This window comes from Odocoileus virginianus, chromosome 1, assembly GCF_023699985.2.
Source record: "Odocoileus virginianus isolate 20LAN1187 ecotype Illinois chromosome 1, Ovbor_1.2, whole genome shotgun sequence".
NCBI lineage: Eukaryota > Metazoa > Chordata > Mammalia > Artiodactyla > Cervidae > Odocoileus > Odocoileus virginianus.
This window is the reverse complement of record NC_069674.1, coordinates 15,659,077-15,681,156: the sequence shown is the minus strand read 5'-3', so window position 1 is coordinate 15,681,156 and position 22,080 is coordinate 15,659,077. Positions and strand designations below refer to the sequence as shown.

The window sequence follows — 22,080 nt, the reverse complement described above, 5'->3', positions numbered from 1 at the left end:
GCAGAACTGCATGAGAAGAAACCTTCATCCCCATTTTACAAAGAGGCGGCCGGTTCTCAAAGTGCTCATGTGTCATCTTATTAGTACTTTTTTCCATATGCTAGTACCAGTTCTTAATAAAAACAATTCTTAATTAACTCATACAGTATAAATTTAGAAAGTCCTGCCCAATTGAACTGAAATAAGAGTTATAGTAGAAATACAAAGACCTCTGTTTTGATCTTTATGCTATAATATTCCTGGGATGATAAACTAATAATAGATATGTATCTTTTAATTATGAAGTTGATTTTGACACACTACCCTATTAATTTGATAATATCAGAACTAATAATTTCATGTACTAGGAGAAAGGTGAATAATTCTTTTAATTTTTCTTTTACACTATCAATTTGTGGTGTATTAGTCTAGTTATTGTGTACATTCAGCTATATATCATTTGACATATTCCACTGAACCAAAATATCCATTAGTTATACATACAGTGTGTGTTTGCAACATATTGCTAGATTTTCCTATGATTATTCCCAGTGAACATATTTATTACATAAGGAAGTATTGAAAACACCTTTCTAAATGAAGTTGTCACATTTCCATGAAAGGAAATCCTGGGAAGAGAAACCAGGAAAAGGCAAAATGGAAGCAATAGAATTAATCTGCAAAGTGGCGATTCCCAGCTTTGGTTTTTCTTCCCCTCAGGAGTCGTCAAGTTTATTTTCATGATGATGGAATATTTTCAAAATAGTTTTTAAATTTTGTGATGATTTAGTGGCTAAGTCATGTCCGACTATTTCCACCCCGTGGACTGAAGCCTGCCATGCTCCTCTGTCCATGGGATTCTTCAGGCAAGAATACTGGAGTGGGTTGCCATTTCCTTCTCCAGGGGTTCTTCCTGATCCAGGAATAGAACCCAGGTCTCCTGCATTGCAGGTAGATTCTTTATCTACTGAGCTATGAGGGAAACCCTTATTTTACCTTAATTGTAATTGAACAACATACTGTGTAGCAGGTTAAGAGTAGCAAGGGAAGGAAAAGAGATCTTGTAAAATTAAAAGAAGAAAACTTTCTCCAACATTGAGGTAGCTGTCTACCACCCAGTAAGACTTTACTTGATAGATGTTTAAGTATAAAAAATCTGTTACATGTGAGTACAATCTGTACTGGGGTGAATTTAAATCATCTTTCATAAATACACAATGAACAGTAAAACCCCAGTTAACTGAATGCAGTCATGAATTTTTCTAAACTTAGTTTTTATTTATAAGAGAAAACATAATCAAATGAGCAGGTCTTGGCAAAATACGGAAAACAAAACCCGCTCTAGTTGTCAGAACACAGATTAGCTAAACCCTTAACCTTGTCTGCAGAGTATTGATCCTGGTTGAGGTGGAGGCATTGTAGCCATATCTATTCTGAAAGAGTAATTTGTTCACCTTTTCTGGCTCAGGGGAATTGATACACAAGAAATTCTTTTTTAACTCTTAGTAAACCAGAAAATCACTTAACCAGAAAACAGCTTCCATAAACATGATTGAGCATTTTGTATAAAAATATATGATTACAGTGGTAATGTGATTATACTGTTACCAGAGCATTCTGTGATATTCCATTATTTGTCATACTGCATATTTTGGATAACGTATATGAAAGCTCTCCTGAAAATGATGTTAATTAGTTAACATCTAAGGAAATAATTGTTGCATCAATTTTGCCTGTGGGTTGATCGATTATTTTGGTATTTACTAATTATTAGGTCTTTTCACCTGAAAAATGTAAAGCTTAGAGCCTTAATTTTGAAAGTGAGTCAGTTTCCTTAAATTTACTTTTATAGATTATCAAGAGTAAATAAGTGATTTAATTTTGCTGCCTATGTAAAAATCCACATATAAAATATTTGATAATGGTATATAATGTGATTCTTATTTAAAATATCTATTCATGTGTTTATATTTGCTCATACAGAAATGGGTCAGATCAGTAATGAGATGTAGTATTTGGACTCCATAGTGATATGAGGGAATAGTTTATAATGGCAAGGCATAGTGGTTGTTTACTGTCCTTAACCCTAATCTCATGTTAAGGCTGAACCCTAAACATGCCTAGTGCTTCTTGTTTTACTACCTTTCTGCTTGCTTGCTTTCTTTTTTTGTTCTTTCGTTTATGTTTTATTTCTTTTCTTTCTTGTTTCATCACCTTTCTGCTGGTTTGTTTCCTTTAGGTCATATTTATATTTTCCTTTGACAACTCCTGTTGGGATAAAGGACTCTATAAACATGTTTATTATAATAGATAATTTTCAAAATTGATTTAAAAATTCCTTTAAGCTTTAAAATGTATCCTTTCATTCTAATGCCTCCTAAGTATGATGAATTGTTTTGTATTCATTCTGTCCATATTTTTTGATTAATCATGTCTCAGCCTTTATAGCCAGGATGAAATATCTTGGTTTCAAAGTTTGCAAAACATCATCCGTTCTACATTTTTTCTTGACCTTCAGGGCAAATCTGTGTCTAATGTTTCAGCTGTAATGTACTTTCATTTTAATTACTGCTTGAAGATGGTACGTCAGTTAAAGTATCTAGCCTTTTTTTCCATGAACTTTCTAGTCAGTGTTCATAGATAAAAATAGCATTTTTATCCATATGTAGCTACTTGTGGTTTTTTTTTTTTTGTAAATTGAAATATATCTATATATATATGAAGTGTGTCTGTGAAATAGTAAGCTTGAGTAAAAGATGTGATGTGTCTTTTTGTTTATTTTGATCAGTGGGTGGTAAATGCGGGATCCTAGCTGTATGTTTTAAACTGTGCTTTATAGTAGATTTTAACTCTTCCTGCTAAAAGAAAGCCTTGACAATGTAATCTGTAGCTATTGAACTTTTCTGCCTTGTTTAGAAGTTGTATGAATCCCTTGAATGGATATTCATTGACAGGATGTAGGTGATACAGAGCTTGTCTGTGCTCGGCCTCAGCAAAAAGCTGTAGCAGCTACAGATACTCCAGTGCTAACTCAGAGCAGATGATTAAATGATGATTGTAATAAACTTTTAGAAGCAAGAGGTTTTCTGACCAAATTGGTTAATCTTTGTTGGGAAGTTATCAAAGTACAGTTATAGGTGGTTTGTTTTATTTTTTACCTAATTTTCTTGGGTTTCTTTGGCCTTTTTATTTTGGATGGGGTAACCATAGATTTTTTTGTGACTGAAGACAATTTGAATTGTTGAGTTTTTAACTGTTGAAAAACTTTAAAATGTGTAAGAGTCCATTAATTTTTGAATTTTTTAAAATTAAAATGGATTTTTCAAATGAAGTATAGTTGATTTACAGTGTTAGTTTCTTTTTTAGTTACTTTTAATGCTTCTAATTTATTTTTTTATTAATATTTGGAAAAATTGACTCATTTACTAAGTTTAAAGATATATTCGACTCTAATTGAAGTAATACTAATACTTCTATTTCTTTTACTATTCACTTTGAATCAGAAAAAGCCCGTTTACACAGAAGACCCGTTCAATGATGATCATCAAGAGAGGCAAGAAGTGGAAATGTTGGCTAAGAAGTTTGAAATGAAATATGTGAGTATAATAAACTTCACTCAGGTAATTTTATCCTGTTGGCCTATTTTTTTTTTCCTGTGACTGGTTGGAAGGGCTTATGACATCCATTGCTCACATTATCTTGTTCTGATAAATTGAACCCAAATAAATGGTTAGATGACCAAATGAAGATTCTGATAGGTTTGTGGTGGCTATAGTGGTAACTGTCATTTCTTGTACTCCTTCTGGTAGGCAGTTTGCTTATCATTATCTACAGTCCTTGTAACAGCACTAGCAGGTAAATGACATTGACCACATTTACAGATGAGGAAACAGGTCTGAGCTTAAGGTTAAATAACTGATCTAAGGTCACATGTACTGATGTCAGAAATGAGACTGCATTTCCAGGTCTATTTAGCTTAATCCTTTGTTCTTTCCACTGCCATTGAGAACACTGCTTTAATTCCTTTGGTGCAGTGGTTCTTCAGCTTTCCTGCCTCTTAAGTGTTTAAGAGATTTTGAATGTGTGTCCTTCTAGGCCACTGAGATCAGGATCAGTCAGAAGCAGCATGAAGTTTCTTTATAAGTGCCTTGTCTACCTTGAAAATCCTTGTGCATTTTATAAACTGTGCCACAATAGATTAGTGTTTGTTTTAATATAAAAATAAATTTGAATTACGTGATTGTGAAGTTGCTTACTATTATTCTCAATTTTTCTGGTGTAAATGACTTTGTTGGAAAATCCCTCCCATGCCCTCCCCATGTTTATTCTATGGCTTTAACTACCCCTGTCTCTTTGCTCAGACATGACCCAAGAGAAGCAAGACCTTACCTCTGTGGGTCCCCTGAGAGCACTGAAAAGTATCTCACAGAGATAGGATATCAGCTCACACTAGCCCTGTCATTCATGTTATCTTCAGAATGCAGTTAGCGTGCCTGTAGTAGTAACTGTCATTTCTTGGTGATCTTGGTGAACACTTGTTGGCTCTTTGTGGTAATGAGGAAACAGTTTGAGGAGAGGAAGATACAGGAGGACATTTTGAAATGTGGGTCAGGTTCTGGGTCATACTTTGCCAGCTGCTAATTGTATCTTTTGGTGAGGTTATTTAAGCTCTTTGCGCCAAAGTTTTCTTCCCTGTAAATTTGAAAAGTTCAGATTTTTCATACCCTTCTCTGGCTCTGTATTCTGTGGCTGTATAATATCTTGAGGGGTGAACTGATGGAAAGAATAGCCAAAGTTGTTACAGTGATTTGTAGTGTTAATTATAATGCACTGTTCTCAGATTATAAATCCTGAAATAGCTGTCTATAATTATTATACAAATTAATACATTGGTTAAATTTAGTGTTTTAACCAGCTAGTACATTTTACATGGTTCAAATTCAAAAGTATGGAATGAAAAATCTTCCTTTTATTCTCTTGTCTACCCACCTAATCTCATTTCTGAGAGGCAAATAGTGTTCTTGAGTGTCCGTCCCAAAGATATTTTATGTATATCTTCCTGTATACATTATTCCTCCCCTACCACCACCCTTTTACACATATTGCAGAATACATGATTCTGCTCTTTGCTTTTTTCATTTCCTATATCTTGGAGATTTTTTCATATCCAGGCAAAGAGAGCTTTCTCTCTTTTTCAAAGCTACATGGTATTCCGTTGTATGGAAATAACAGTTTATTTAACTGGTCCCCACATAACTGCAAAATTGTTTCAAAAAATTTGCTCTTCTCATAGTGCTACAGTAAATTATTTAGTAGCATGGCATTTCACACTTCTTCAAGTTTATCTGTAGAACACATTCCTAGAAGGGAATTTTTTAGGTCAAAAGATTTATGCATGTATATTTTGGGTATATACAGTATTATCAAATTAGGAGTTTCAATTATTAGTTTCTACTCCCTCCAAGACTCTTACTATAATGTTTTGTTTCCCCATGGGTTATAAAACCAAGGGTTACAGTTGCCCTTTGGAAATGGAAGATTTCCAGCATATCCTATATGGAAGGAACCTCACAGTTTGCATTGAATCTTATTGGGGATCTTTTAGATAGCTCTTGGCATAGAAAAACCAGTGTCCAAAAGAAGTTGGTTGATAGGTAAAATTGTTTTATGTGATTAGGATATACTCAGGCACTGTCATTTTGCAGGGATAAAATGTTACTCTTTTTATCATTGAAATTAATGGACTATATTTCTTCTCTAGTGTTTTATTTTGACTGCGGATCTTTTATTTCATTCTAAGTAGAGATTTAAAATATTCTGCCTCATCAAGGTTTTATGTAAATCTAAAAGCATGCCATGAATATCATAACAGTGAATGTTAAGTATGGATATTATAACAAGTTATTTGGAACCTTTTAAGAAAATCATCAGACTCTTTTAAGTGACCTGTGAGAAGATATCTTGTCCAGCTCTAGGCTGCAGGCTTCACAGAAGATCACTCTTAAACAGCAGAGATTTTTTATTGGTGTTTAAGGAGAGCATATGCAGATGTCTATATGTATATTTATACATAAATGACAATTATTTATATAAGCACCATATGTATATTTATATTTTAACTGAAAGAAAGTCTTTTTTTTTTTAAATAAATTCTTTATTTTTTTTTCTTCCATTTATTTTTATTTGTTGGAGGCTAATTACTTTATAACATTGCAGTGGTTTTTGTCATACATTGAAATGAATTAGCCATGGATTTACATGTATTCCCCATCCCAGTCCCCCCTCCCACCTCCCTCTCCACCCCATCCCTCTGGGTCTTCCCAGTGCACCAGGCCTGAGCACTTGTCTCATGCATCCAACCTGGGCTGGTGATCTGTTTCACCCTAGATATACATGTTTCGATGCTGTTCTCTTGAAACATCCCGCCCTCGCCTTCTCCCACAGAGTTCACAAGTCTGTTCTATACATCTGAGTCTCTTTTTCTTTTTTTGCATATAAGGTTATCGTTACCATCTTTCTAAATTCCATATATATGTGTTAGTATACTGTAATGGTCTTTATCTTTCTGGCTTACTTCGCTCTGTATAATGGGTTCCAGTTTCACCCATCTCATTAGAACTGATTCAAATGAATTCTTTTTGATGGCTGAGTAATATTCCATGGTGTATATGTACCACAGCTTCCTCATCCATTCGTCTGCTGATGGGCATCTAGGTTGCTTCCATGACCTGGCTATTATAAACAGTGCTGCGATGAACATTGGGGTGCACGTGTCTCTTTTAGATATTTGCAAAATGTTAACCCACCAAAGTTTGATTACTTTTTGTGCACATGACAAAAAGATGAGTTTTTTTGAGGTTTATAAAACACAAATAAAACTTGTATCCCTATCTACCTTTTCTTCTTAACCTTTTCCCCCATTTGTCATATAATTTAGATGTCCTTGTCATTATTTCCGAAAATCAGTTAAGGTTATTTCTGACCTTTTGTTTCTTGGAACAAGAGATGAAGATAATTTGTTAAATTCTGTATATAAATAATAAAATATATGAGTATTTATGTTGGACATACAAAGAATCATGTTATTTGCCGCCTCCTGGAGAAACTTTAAAAATAATTGGGAAGGCAAAACATATAGGACACACAAATGCAGTGTCTATGGAAATGAATGACTCTCCTTTGGGGACCTAAAATTGAGTAGAAGAGCCAGTCTCATTCTTGAAATTGGGAGGAATTTTGGAGACTTGAATGGATCCTTTGAACCTCCTTTCCACCCTTTGTAGGCTACACTGGATGAGAGGTGGCGGCGGCAGCGGGTTGTAGTGTAAAGAGCCCAGGATTATGATTTAATGAAGCTGCATTCTAATCTTCCCTTTGCCATAACTAGCTGGGTTACCTTAGTGAAACCTCTTGGCTTTTTTGTGCTTTAGTATGTGTGAGGGGAAAGTAAGGTCTGCTTAGTCAACTTTATAACACAAAGGTTTTGTCAACATAAGATGAAAAAATAGATCATTAATGTTTAAAATGTTTAAAGTGCTATCTAAATGTGAAGTGCTTTTTAGTCACTTAAACATATCATTCTTTTTTCTGAAAAATAATTTATTTCAGGAAATAGCAAGTAACAGATTAATTTTGCAAAAAAATACATTAAAACACCAATATTTTTCTCTCCCTTTTAGGCAAATACATTAACCTGGCCTCCTGATTACCCAGAGGGCTAGACCTATGCAGTGAATTACTTCATTGGATAAAACAAATTAAAGCTTATCATTCTTGTAGAGAGTTGCTCTTATTCTGTACATGTCGTAAATTCTTTGTACGTAAACATCTGTGTGGTTTTAACCTCTTAATTGACAACCCGACTGATTTTGATCTTTTCCTTCAGGCATTCTATTCCATGTAGCCTTTATCTTTGGTCCTCCAATCACTAGTTACATATTCTTCTTAACTGTTGTGTCTTCTTACAGACCACAGCAGATTATTTGGAGCCCTTTAAGAAAAATTATTGGCCAACAGTGACCTGGGAGAAGAGATCTTCTCCAAGCCTAGGCTCTCACAAAAGAGTATGGTTAAACAACTGATGAGGATATGTATTGCCCTGTAGTTTACTGTCCTGTAGTTACTTTAGTGTTTGAAATTCAGGAGCAGCAAATTCAGATGTCCTCAGCTGTGCACTGATCAATCAATGAAGCAAGTCTGATGGACAATGAAGGTGGGGGATTCTTCCAAACGGGGGACAGACAGCACATGCCCTATCTAAAGGGGACACTGCTGCTCGGTTCCAGCAGCCTTTGTTAACTTTGCAGGAATTTGGCCTTAGGGTTGCCAAATCTTTTCATTTCTCAAAAGAATGCTGAAATCTGGATTTTACTCTATTATTCTTACTTTTAAATTGGCTTCTGACTCAAACACCTCCTGGGCTAGCCAAAATATATCTGAGGGCCAGATTTGGCTCTCAAGCTTTTGTTTGAGATCTTTGTGTACTTGGCTCATTGTTTTTTTTTTCCCCTAATACATTTAACTCATCCGTTCATCTACTTTTTACATTCTGCCCTTTCTCTTCTGTGAGCAGGGTGGCTGGTGGTACACATGGGAGCCTGTATCATTTCTCCTGTGGTGGAGCATGTATTTATCGAAGATTCAGAGAACTGGGCAAGCTAAACTCACCTGGGGATTTCCAGATATGGAGAAAAATAGGATGCATTGAGATGTGGCTGGGTCCAAGAGAGATGTTAGTGATAAATTCTGTGATTTGTTGGAAAGCCTGTGAGGCTAGTTTGTGGGCTTTTTGTGGTCTAGTATGTCTAGCTGTCAACTTGGGCTGGAGAGGAGTTATGTAAAGGGGGAGCAGGCTACCACCTAAGGGAGAAGGGAAGGCTGCCTGAGGAGTATAGGATGTGCTTTATGCTGCAGCCGTTGCTTAGAAGGACTGAGACAGCTTTGGTAGTTGAAAAACAGCGATAACAGAAATTATGGGGAGTATAGAACCCTGTATTGAATGATTGGTTTGTGTTTTTCCCCCATTCTGTCCTATTTTTATTGTCTGTCATAGTTCCTGTTAGATTACTTGTCAGATAATGTGGCAGTGTGTCAGTTCAGTTCAGTTGCTCAGTCATATCCTACTATTTGCGACCCCATGGGCTGCAGCACGCCAGGCTTCCCTGTCCATCACCAGCTCCCAGAGCTTGCCCAAACTCGTGTCCATCAAGTCGGTGATGCCATCCAACCATCTCATCCTCTGTCGTCCCCTTCTCTTCCCGCCTTCAGTCTTGCCCAGCATCAGGGTCTTTTCAAATGAGTCAGTTCTTCGCATCAGGTGGCCAAAGTATTGGAACTTCAGCTTCAGCATCATTCCTTCCAATGAATATTCAGGACTGGTTTCCTTTAGGATTGACTGGTTTGATCTTCTTGCAGTCCAAGGGACTCTCAAGAGTCTACTCCAACACCACTGTTCAAAAGCATCAATTCTTCAGCACTGAACTTTGTTTATGGTCCAACTCTCACATCCATACATGACTACTGGAAAAACCATAGCCTTGACTAGATGGACCTTTGTCAGCAAAGTAATGTCTCTGCTTTTTAATATGCTGTCTAGGTTGGTCATAACTTTTCTTCTAAGGAGAAAACATCTTTTAGTTTCATGGCTGCAGTCACCATCTGCAGTGATTTTGGAGCCCCCCAAAATAAAGTCTGTTACCGTTCCCATTGTTTCCCCATCTATTTGCCATGAAGTGATGGGACCAGATGCCATGGTGTTTGTTTTTTGAATGTTGAGTTTTAAGCAGCTTTTTCACTCTCCTCTTTCACTTTCATCAAGAGGCTCTTCAGTTCCTCTTTGCTTTATGCCATAAGGGTGTTGTCATCTGTATATCTGAGGTTATTGATATTTCTCCAGGCAGTTTTGATTCCAGCTTGTGCTTCATCCATTTCACCATTTTGCATGATGTACTCTGCATGTAAGTTAAATAAGGGTGACAATATACAGCCTTGACGTACTGCTTTCCTAATTTGGAATCAGTCTGTTGTTCTGTGTCCAATTCTGTTGCTTCTTGACCTGCATGCAGATTTCTCAGCAGGCAGGTAAGGTGGTCTGGTATTCCCATCTCTTGAAGAATTTTCCACAGCGTGTATTTCTGCAGTATGTGACGGTATGCATTCAGCATCAGTTGTTAAATTATTTTTTGGGAAAAGGGCGATATAAGTATTCAGCACTTACTTCTACCTAGAATATATCAAAATGGTTGTTGTACACTCATAATAAATAGCTAAGTCCAAGTTTTGACATTTGACATTTGTCTTGTTGGTTATTGTAGGCAGGAGATAGAATATAATTTAAAGAGACCACCATAACTTTCCTCATTCCCAGTCTTAAGGCTCCACATGTTGAGGCTAAATATGTATAGTACTTTCCAGTTCAGTTTTTAGATATTTCTAGGTTGTGTATGTTTTTCTGAGGCCATGTGTACTCTAAATTAGAGCATTAAACGAGGTTTGGTTTGATGGGTGTAGACATGTTTTCTAAGCCTGTGAGGCCACAGGATGGCATGTGGTGGTTGGAAGATTTGTTTTAGTGATTTTTCTCACTCTCTTACCCAGCATCTTGAAAGATCATCCTGTCCTAGAACTGGATATAAATGCAGTCATCTAAATGAAAGTGCTTAACCCAATATCTGATACCTTGCAGCTAAAACTATTTGAATCTCAATGACTCTCTAAACACGAAGATATGTATTCTGCCAGGCATTTATTAGCCTTTATGAAGTCACATCATGACTTTAAAATCTGCTTATTGGGAGGGGGGATCGGGATGGGGAATGCATGTATATCTATGGCTGATTCATGTCAATGTATGACAAAGACTACTACAATATTGTAAATTAGCCTCCAACTAATAAAAAATTAAAAAAATAAAACAAAATAACAATAAAAAATACATACACAAGAAAGCTAAAAAAAAAATAAATAAATCTGCTTATTATAACACATATATTTTGAATACCACCTCTGATGCTTTAATTTTGGACTTTCTGAACCCTTAAGTAGCTTCATACTTATTTTAAAAGACAGGATAGGGGTAGATTTGATGGTGTAAAAGTTATGAGCAGTCTTATAAGTAAGGAATTTGATGAAGTAGAGTTAACACTTTTTAATAAAGTATATAAAAAGTCTTGCTATTCTTTTGGTATGGCTTTTAAAACTTTGTTCAATTATGTTTTAAAGAATGACACTTATCTTGGCATAACTAATTTTCAATGAAATTGGCTTCTTCATAGTATATACTAAACTGAGTTGAAAGGAAATATATTTTTGTACTTAAAATAAGTATAAATTGTTTGAAAAGTGTCCTCAAATGTGAGACTGATGTAAGTGGATATCAGAAAGCATTTTATGCACCCTGTCTGGGAATTTTAAGGGTTCTGTCTGCTTTTCATATTATTAGATCATCATCCACACTTGCTGAGGCATTCGAGCTTCCTTGAGAACTTCCTGGGCTGGTTTTCCTCTATTTGTTTTGGCCTTATCCGAGATCTCGTCCCTAAGGATCAACTTGGGTAGGACTTTGGGTAAAGCAGTTTGGGTCAGCTTGTTAATACTACCACAAAATAAATTCTACTTACAAAGCACAAGTGTATTTAAGTTCTGTTGATCAGTAGTAGTGTGGTACTGCAAATATAATAAAAATGTAAAATAATAACCTTTTAAATCTGTCTGATGGGTGTGGTTTTTCAAAGGGCAAGAGAGGATTCTTCTCTCAAATAATAGTTTCTTTATTGCAGTTAACAATTCTAATTGCTTGCCATGACATGCCCTTTTAAGTCTTTGGCCTCTTTAATCTAAATAAATTCTCTTCTTCTTCTTTAAATCCCATAGGAACAGTTGAGAATCAGCAGTTTTAGGGTATTTGGGAGGAAGGTTCTGTATCCATAAGTGGTGATTATAGAAATCTGAGTATACTGTTTCTGTGTTATTAAGTCAGCTCTTGACTGACTTTCCACTGACTTAAATCTCTACCCTTTTCTGTTGGTAGGTTAAGGAAAATTAGTAAAGGTGGAAGATAAGGTTGTGATGGGGCTGCAACAACTATCTGTATGACCAGCAGATATTTTCTTCTCGGTTGTCAAGCTGGGGTCTTGGCAGTGTCATGCTTCTGTCTTCTGCAGGTGATCAATGAAAGTTGGTTATTAGTTTAGGGTTGTTATAACTTGGAGGCGATAGGGGGTCCTGTAAGTTTGTTTTCCATTCTGATGTTCCAGTGTAATTGGACTTCATTGGCTTGAAACACTGATTATCAGGTTAAGCAGGTACTAATGACTCATTAAGCCATTTTTTTCTGAGTCATGGTATGTGAACTAGTGCCCTCCAGGAATAGATTTAAAGGGATTTTTTCTTCATCTTAGATGTAGCAAAATTAAAAGGCTTTTTAAAATTTGGAAAATAGAATTTCAATTGTTATAAGATGCATTTCCTATGTAAACTGTAACGTCAACAACTGCAGGAGGCCAGACAGTTTGTCAGATAAGGCTTTGATGCTGCTGAGGAGTATTTTTGCTAAAGATACTGGACAAGAGAGCAGCTCAAAATAGTCCTAGTAGGAAAGACATGATAATACAGCCCTTTGCCAATCTGTCTTGAGTTTCTTTAGGTGAATTTTAGTATTTGTAGATTAAAAAAAAATTCACTGGTGGCCTAGAGGTCAGGATTCCAGACTTGCTTTGCTGTAGTTCTGGATTCAGTCCCTGGTTGGGGAACTGAGATCCTGCCAGCCAAAGTCTTCCTTCACTGATACCTCCAATTATATCTCTTACACATTGGTAATAACCATGGTTATCCACTGGTTATAATTCTTTGAGCTTTATATATATAAAGCTATGTATCTAGCTATAGACATATATTGTTGTGTTTTTCTTAAATGAGATCCTTCTATTTGTATGATAGTTGAATAAGCAACTTGTTATTTTTAATGTTGTCTCCATGATTACCAGTTAAGTTGAGCACTTCCAGATACTTAGTGAACATCAATATTACTTTTTCTGTGAATAGCCTGAACTATACATATCATTTGGTAAATTGTTCTTGTTACTTTCTATATTACTGAATATTCTTCTACCACATTGTTTTAAAATGGCTGTTAATATTTAATAGATTTGTCATAGTATATATAATTTATACCTTTATCATTGTTATGGTGCTATAATTGATATGAGCTTGTAAAATAAAATCCTTATACTATTTTTTAGAGGCATTTTAGTTAGATTAATACTATCATAGTTAGGTAAAGTATTAGCCATTTTGGTTGCTATTATTGACAAGTGTCACATTTACTTATTTAAACATTTTACTGAATATAACAGATAGGGATTCAGAGCTATTAATAACAGCTGTCATTTCCAGTAGTAATTACTGGTATCTTTGACTAGACTTAAATGTTCCTAAATCTCTCTACTTATGTGTAAGTTACTGGACTTATGCATAAGTCTCATTGTGCTCATTAAAATAGAACCTATTTGTTTTTCAAGTTTTCCCTAGATAAATCTTTTATAGGCAGCTAATTGTGCCTAGACAAAAAAAAAAAAACATTAAGAGAGCAGAAAAAGATCATTGTGATTTTGAGTGGAAAACATCTAGGAGAAAAGCTTTACAACTTGGGCTGAGCTGTAAAGGGTAGGAGTATTCAGAGAGGGGTAAGAGATTATTCCAAATAAGGGGAAAGCATGAGGAAAGATAAACAAGCATGTTTGGGAGGAGAGTGGGTATATAAACTGAATGGATTAAAGTGCTGAAGTAAGAAGAAAGTTGGAAAGAGAGTTTTGAGTTAGCATGTAGAAGGCATTTAATTAATACCATAGTAAGAGTTTTGGATTTATTTTGTAATAGGATGCTTCTGAAGCATTTTGAGCAAGGAATTGTTAAGTGAAATGATATTTTAGAAATATTAGATGATATTACGCAGGGTGAATGGAGGATTAATATGAGGAAGTAATACAACAAACCTAGGCAGCATATTAAAAAGCAGAGACATTACTTTGCTGACAAAAGCTATGGTTTTTCCAGTAGTCATGTATGGATGTGAGAGTTGGACCATAAACAAAACTGAGCGCTGAAGAATTGATGCTTTTGAATTGTGTTGAAGAAAACTCTTGAGAGTCCCTTGAACTGCAAGGAGATCAAACCAGTCAGTCCTAAAGGAAATCAGTCCTGAATATTCATTGGAAGGAATGATGCTGAAGCTGAAGCTCTAATATTTTGGCCTCTTGATGCGAAGAACTGACTCATTGGAAATGACCCTGATGCTGGGAAAGATTGAAGGCAGGAGGAGAAGGGGATGGCAGAGGATGAGATGGTTGGATGGCATCACTGACTCAATGGACATGAGTTTGAGCAAGCTCTGGGAGTTAGTGATGGACAGGGAAGCCTGGCATGCTGCAGTCCATGGGGTCACAAAGTGCCTGAACTGAACTGAATGAGGAAATAAAATGTTTGATGAACTGCACTGAACACTTACTCTAATGTGAACCTCATCAATGGGAACTGTGAGACAGGCACTGATTCTGTATGTATAACTACCTTCCCAAAGCCCCTGTCAGTATGTCAATGAGCAGAATCCTTATTTCTCTGAAGTGCTGATACAACAGGCTTTGAGATACAACTTCCACTATTATACAGAAAGTATCAGTGGTTTAGTAAGTGTTGTGTTAGTAGTCCGTCACTCCGTTGTGTCTGACTCTTTGCAACGCCCATCAGACTCCTCTGTCTGTGGAATTCTCAGGCAAGCATACTGGAGTGGGTTGTTATTCTCTTCTCCAGGGGATCTTCCCCACCCAGGGATCGAACATAGGTCTCCTGCATCACAGGCAGATTCTTTACCATCTGAACTACCAGGGAAACCCCCTAATATGAGGAAGGAGAAGCTAATTAAGACATTCATTACATTTAAGTGAAAACAATGGCCAGGATTATAAGCAATGGCAGTTAGAATGGAGAGGAAACTGTAGATGTGAGTAATTATATGCACAAAGGTTTGTGAGGAAAAAGAGTTGAAGTAGAAGTATTAATGAAGAGTTTTTTAACATCGTTATTGAAGTATAATTTAAATACAGTTCATTCATTTAAATATACAGTTTGGTGAATTTTGATAAATGTATGCTGTCCTATAACCACTACAGCAATGATGATACAGAACAGTTTCATCACCCCAGAAAATTCACTTCTAGTTCTCTACAGATAACCCTCTCCCCTCCACCCCTGACCCCTGGCAACCTCTAATCTACTTTGTGTTTCTATAGATTTTCAGGTTTTGTTTTTTCTTTTCTAGTGTTTCCTATATATGTCATCTTACAGTTTTTTGTATATGGTCTATTTCATGTGGTATAATGCTTCTGAAGTGCATCCAAGTGTTGCATGTTATCAGTAGTTATTTTTATTGCTGCAAAGCATGTGGATGTACTGCTGGGTGATAGGTGATGGGTACAGGTGATTTCCAGTTTGTGGCTGCTGAAAGTAAAGCTGCTCTAAAATTGGAACATAAGTGTGTGAACGTATGTCTTCATTTCTTTTGAGGAAATAGTAAGAGAGGGATTGTCAGGTAGTATGATAAGTGTGTGTTTACTTGATAAAAAACTGTCAGACTTTTCCAAAGTGGATGTATCATTTTGCACCAGCCATGAGGGTTTGAATTGTTCCACATCCTTGTTAATAATAAACACCCCAGTGTCATCAAATTGTGTAATTTTAGTTAATAATGAAACTTTAAGGCAGAAAAATAGAAGAATAAAATGGACACATCTAGTGGGGAAGCTAATTTGAAGATGAACACTGGTGTTTTGTATTGAGTTTTATGTGTCTCTGAGTGGAAAAATGACCCAGAGGTTCTATAACTTCTCTTACAGAACTTTAAAAAAAACTTTATTTTTAACTGGAGGATAATTGCTTTACAATACTGTGTTAGTTTCTGCCATACATCGACATGAATGAGCCAGAGGTATACATATGTCCCCTCCTTTTCTTACAGAACTTTTAATAGAATGATACTTTAGAGTCAGATGGTCATGAGTTTGAAAATTGACTCTCTTGTTTTCTCTATGATCTTAGACAAGTTATTTATCTTCTCCAAGCTTTAGTTTTTCCCATTTGTTAAATGTGAAATAATACACGTTTGTACTTAGTATAGGTGCTGATGCAAAGTTAGCACTCGGTGGATGGTGGCTATCGTCTTCATCATGATTGATACTTAAGTATATATTTTATGCCCCCAGTAACTTGTGACTTTCTTGCAGATCTCTGCAGTTTTTCTTTCCTAGTTGATCTCCTCAACTGTGTTCATTCCCCACCACTGTGGCCAGAATGATTTTGTTAAAGCACTAATCTTGCTAGGTTACTTCCCAGTTCCAAGTGAACTGGTTATTTCCCAAGTGAACTGGGATTCCACAAGTGATTACTTCCTCTAACCATTGTCTGGGTATAAATATCTCAGGAAAGCCTTGGTTCTGTCTTCTGTTAAGAAAAAACCCAGTATTACTTATATTTTCCTATTTACCATTTATTTAATGTTTGTCTTCTCCACAATACTATAATATCCATGAAGGCTGGCACTTGATAGGTGCTCAGTTAATTTGTTGAGGAGATTATTTTCAAGTTCTTTCAGGACAAAGACTTCATACTTAAACCTAAGGTCCTTCTGCCATCTAACATATTGCTTTTTAAAAAATATATATACTCACTTTTTAAGAGAAATTTTATTTATTTTTCGCTGTGCTGGGTCTTTGTTGCTTCATAGGCTTTTCTCTAGTTGTGGCGCGTGGGCTTCTCATTGTGATGACTTCTCTTGTTGCAGAGCAGACTCTAGGGCAGGCGGGCATCAGTGGTTGTGGCTCTCAGGCTCTAGAGCACAGGCTTAGTGGTTCTGGGGCCCAGGCTTAGTTGTTCCAAGCATGTGGAATCTTCCCGGATCAGGGATCCAACCTGTGTCTTCTGCATTGGCAGGTGCATTCTTTATGACTGAGCCACCGGGGAAGCCCTACTTTCTTCTTTTATTTAAATTAGTTTTTCTTAAATAATAATTAACATCTAGTTGATTTGTAATGTTGTATTAGTTTCTGCTGTGCAGCAAAGTGAATCAGTTATACATGTATTCACCTTTTTTAGGTTCTGTTCCCATGCAGGTCATTATAGATTATTGAGTAGATCCCTGTGATCCCTGTGATATTCAGTAGGTTTTATTAGTTACCTATTTTATACATAGCAGTGCATGTCAATCCCAATCTCCCAATTTATCCCTCCCCCCTCAGCCTTTCCCCTTTGGGCAACCAGAGTTTGTTTTCTATACCTGTGACTCTCTTTCTGTTTTGTAAATAGGTTCATTTATACCATTTCTTTAGATTCCACATATAAGTATAACATATAGTATTTGTCTTTCGGTATCTGACTTCACTCAGGATGGTGATCTCTAGATCCATCCATGTTGCTGCAGATGGCATTATTTCTTTCTTTTTTAATGGCTGAGTAATATTCCATTGTGTATAACTGTTTCATGTCTTGGTTATTGTAAACAGTGGTGGAATGAATATCAGGGTACGTGTATCTTTCCATATTAGGAAATTTTTTCTGGATTTTCTCTGGATATATGACTAGAAGGGGGATTTCTAGATCATATGCTGGCTCCATTTTTAGCTTTTTTGAAGAACCTTCATACTCTTCTCCATATTGGTTGTACCAATTTATATTCTCATTAACAGAGTAGGAGGGCTCACTTTTCTCCGCACGCTTTCCAGCATTTACTGTTTGTAGATATTTTGATGATGGCCATTCTGACCAGTGTGAGGTGATACCTCATTGTAGTTTTGATTTGCATTCCTCTGATAATTAGTGATGTTGTGCATCTTTTCATGTGCCTCTTAGCCATCTGTATGTTTTCTTTGGAGGACTGTTTATTTAGATCTTCTGCCCATTCTTTGATTGAGTTCTTTGTTTTCTTTTCTTTTTTTTTTTTTTTGATACTGAGCTGCATGAGCAGTTTGTGTATTTTAGAGGTTAATACTTTGTTGCTTTGTTTGCAAATATTTTCTCTCATTCTGAGGGTTGCCTTTTCATCTTGCTTGTGGTTTCCTTAGCTGTACAAGAGCTTTTAAGTTTAATTAGGTTCCATTTATTTACTTTTGTTTTTAATCTTCATTACTCTGGGAAGTAGATCAAAAAAGACCTTGCTGTGATTTATGTCAGAGAGTGTTTTGCCTATACTTTCCTCTTAGGGATTTATAGTATCCAGTCTTACATTTAGGTCTTTAATCCATTTTGAGGGTTTTTTTTGTGTGTGGTGTTAGAAAATGTTCTAATTTCATTTGTTAACATGTAGCTGTCCAGTTTTCTAGTACTACTTATTAAAGATACTGTACTTTTTCCATTGTATTAATGTATTCTTGCCTCTTTTGTCATAGATTAGGTGACCATATGTATGCGTATTTATCTCTGGAGTTTTGTGGCAGTACCATACTGTTCTGATGACTGTAGCTTTGTAGTATAGTCTGAGGTCAGGGACCCTAATTTATTTAGCTCTGTTTTTATCAAGATTGCTATGGCTTTTCAGGGTCTTTTGTGTTTCCATAAAAATTGTGAAATCTTTTGCTCTAATTTTATGGAAAATGCTGTTGGTTATATGATAGGAACTCCTTTGAATCTGTAGATTATGCGTTTCTTTCCATAGCATGCATTTTTATCTGATACTTTTGGATCTAACTAGTGGTTCAGAATAAGTTGAATTATCAGGTCAAATAAGAAGTTTTAAAATTTCAGTTCAGTTCAGTAGCTCATTTGTGTCTGACCCTCTGTGGTCCCATGGCTGCAACACGCCAGGCCTTCCTGTCCATCACCAACTCCTGGAGCCTGCTCAAACTCACCAACTTGTCCATCAAGTTGGTGATGCCGTCCAACCGTCTCATCCTCTGTCGTCCCTTTTTCCTCCCACCTTCAATCTTTCCCAGCATCAGGGTCTTTTCCAGTGAGTCAGTTCTTCACACCAGGTGGCCAAAGTATTGGAACTTCAGCTTCAACATCATTCCTTTCAATGAATATTCAGAACTGATTTCCTTTAGGATGAACTGGTTTGATCTCCTTGCTGTCCAAGGGATTCTCAAGAATCTTCTCCAACACCACAGTTCAAAAGCATTAATTCTTCGGCGCTTAGCTTTGTTTATGGTCCAACTCTCACATCCATACGTGACTACTGGAAAAATTATAGCTTTGACTAGATGGACCTTTGTCAGCAAAGTAATGTCTCTGCTTTTTAACATGCTGTCTAGGATTGTCATAGCTTTTCTTCCAAAGAGCAAATGTTTTTTTAATTTCATGGCTGACAGTCACCATCTGCAGTGATTTTCGAGCCCAAGAAAATAAAGTTTGTCACTGTTCCCATTGTTTCCCGATCTATTTGCCATGAAGTGATGGGACTGGTGCCATAATCTTCATTTTTTGAATGTTGAGTTTTAAGCCAGCGTTTTCACTCTCCTCTTTCACTTTCATCAACAGGCTCTTCAGTTCCTCTTCACTTTATGCCATAAGGGTGGTGTCATCTGCATATCTCAGGTTACTGATATTTCTCCCAGCAATCTTGAATCCAGCTTGTGTTTTATCCATCCTGCCATTTCGCATGATGTACTCTGCATATAAGTTAAATAAGCAGGGTGACAATATACAGCCTTGACGTACTCCTTTCCCAATTTGGAAACAGTCTGTTGTTCTATGTCCAGTTCTAACTGGACTTCTTGGTGCTAACTGGTGCTTCTTGACCTGCATACAAATATCTCAGGAGGCAGGTAAGATGGTCTGGTATTCCCATCTCTTGAAGAATTTTCCACAGTTTGTCATGATTCACATAGTCAAAGGCTTTGGCCTAGTCAGTAAAGCAGAAGTAGTTGTTTTTCTGGAACTCTCTTGCTTTTTCAATGATCCAGTGGATGGTGGCAATTTGGTCTCTGGTTCCTCTGCCTTTTCTAAAACCAGCTTGAACATCTGGAAGTTCTCATACTGTTGAAGCCTGGCTTGGAGAATTTTGACCATTACTTTGCTAGCATTTGAGATGAGGGCAGTTGTGCAGTAGTCTGAACATTCTTTGGCATTGCCTTTCTTTGGAATGAAAACTCACCTTTTCCAGTCCTGTGACCACTGCTGAGTTTTCCAAATTTACTTGCATATGGAGTGCAGCACTTTCACAGCATCATCTTTTAGGAACTTGAAATAGCTCAGCTGGAATTCCATCACCTCCACTAGCTTTGTTCGTAGTGATGCTTCCTAAGGCCCACTTGACTTTGCACTCTAAGATGTCTGGCTGTAGGTGTGTGATCACACCTTCGTGGTTATCTGGGTCACTAAGATCTTTTTTGTATATTTCTTCTGTGTATTCTTGCCACTTCTTCTTAATAGCTTCTGCTTCTGTTAGTTCCATACCGTTTCTGTCCTTTATTGTGCCCATTTTTGCATGAAATATTCCCTTGCTATTTCTAATTTTCTTGAAGAGATCTCTAGTCTTTCCCATTCTGTTGTTTTCCTCTATTTCTTTGCATTGATCACTTAGGAACGCTTTCATGTCTTTCCTTGCTGTTCTTTGGAATTCTGCATTATGATGGGTATATCTTTTCTTTTTTCATTTGCCTTTAGCTTCTCTTTTTTCCTCAGCTGTTTGTAAGACCTCCTCAGACAACCATTTTGCCTTTTTGTGTTTGTTTTTCTTGGGGATGGTCTTGATCACTGCCTCCTCTACAATGTCATGAACGACTGTCCATAGTTCTTCAGGCACTGTATCAGATCTAATCCCTTGAATCTATTTGTCACTTCCACTGTATAATCATAAGGGATTTGATTTAGGTTGTACCTGAATGGTCTAGTGGTTTTCCCTACTTTCTTCAATTTCAGTGTGAATTTTACAATAAGGAGTTCATGATGTGAGCCACAGTCAGCTCCCAGTCTGACTGTATAGAGCTTCTCCATCTTCAGCTGCAAATAAATAATCAATCTGATTTGGTATTGATCATCTGGTGATGTCCATGTGTAGAGTCATCTCTTATGTTGTTGGAAGAGGGTGTTTGCTGTGATTAGTGCTTTCTCTTGGCAAAACTCTGTTAGCCTTTGCCCCGCTTTGTTTTGTACTCCAAGGCCAAACTTTCCTGTTACTCCAGGTATCTCTTGACTTCCTACTTTTGCATTCCAGTCCCCTATGATGAAAAGGACATCTTTTTTTGGTGTTAGTTCTAGGAGGTCTTGTAGGTCATCATAGAACTGTTCAACTTCAGCTTCTTTGGCATTAGTGGTTGGGGCATAGGCTTGGATTACTGTGATATTGAATGGTTTGCCTTGGAAACGAACAGAGATCATTCTGTCATCTTTGAGATTGCACCCAAGTGCTGCATTTCAGACAGTTGTGTTGACTCTGAGGGGTACTTCATTTCTTCTAAGGGATTCCTGGCCATAGTAGTAGATATAATGATCATCTGAATTAAATTCGCCCATTCCAAACCATTTTAGTTCACTGATTCCTAAAATGTTGATGTTCACTCTTGCCATATCCTGTTTGACCACTTCCAGTTTATCTTGATACATGGACCCAGGTTCCTATGCAATATTGTTTTTTACAACATCAGATTTTACTTTCATCAGCAGTCGTATCCACAACTGGGCATTGTTTTTGCTTTGGCTCCATCTCTTCATTGTTTCTGGTGGTATTTCTCCACTCTTCTCTAGTAGCATATTGGGCACCTACCCACCTGGGGAGTTCATCTTTAAGTGGCATATCTTTTTGCCTTTTCATCCTGTTTAGGGGGTTTTCAAGGCAAGAATACTGAAGTGGTTTGCCATTTCCTTCTCTCCAATGGACCATGTTTTGTCAGAACTCTCCACCATGACCTGTCCATCTTGGGTGGCCCTGCATGGCATGGGTCATAGTTTCATTGAGTTAGAGAAGGCAGTGGTCCATGTGATCAGTTTGGTTAGTTTTCTGTGATTGTGGTTTTCATTCTGTCTGCCCTCTGTTGGAGAAGAATAAGAGCCTTATGGAAGCTTCCTGATGGGGAGACTGACTGAGGGGGAAACTGGGTCTTGTTCTGATGGGTGGGGCCT

At 36.8% G+C, this 22,080-nt stretch overlaps 1 protein-coding gene across 2 annotated transcripts in view; it reads left to right on the top strand.

Annotated features, from left to right (window-relative positions):
- The window catches only part of UBN2 (ubinuclein 2), a 91,600-nt gene that overhangs the window by 2,042 nt on the left and 67,478 nt on the right, over nucleotides 1-22,080 (top strand). For both annotated transcript variants that reach the window (XM_070465050.1, XM_070465046.1), the window contains exon 2: nucleotides 3,483-3,575. In XM_070465050.1, the coding sequence (XP_070321151.1) occupies nucleotides 3,483-3,575 (93 nt within the window). The remainder of the gene's footprint in view (nucleotides 1-3,482; nucleotides 3,576-22,080) is intronic.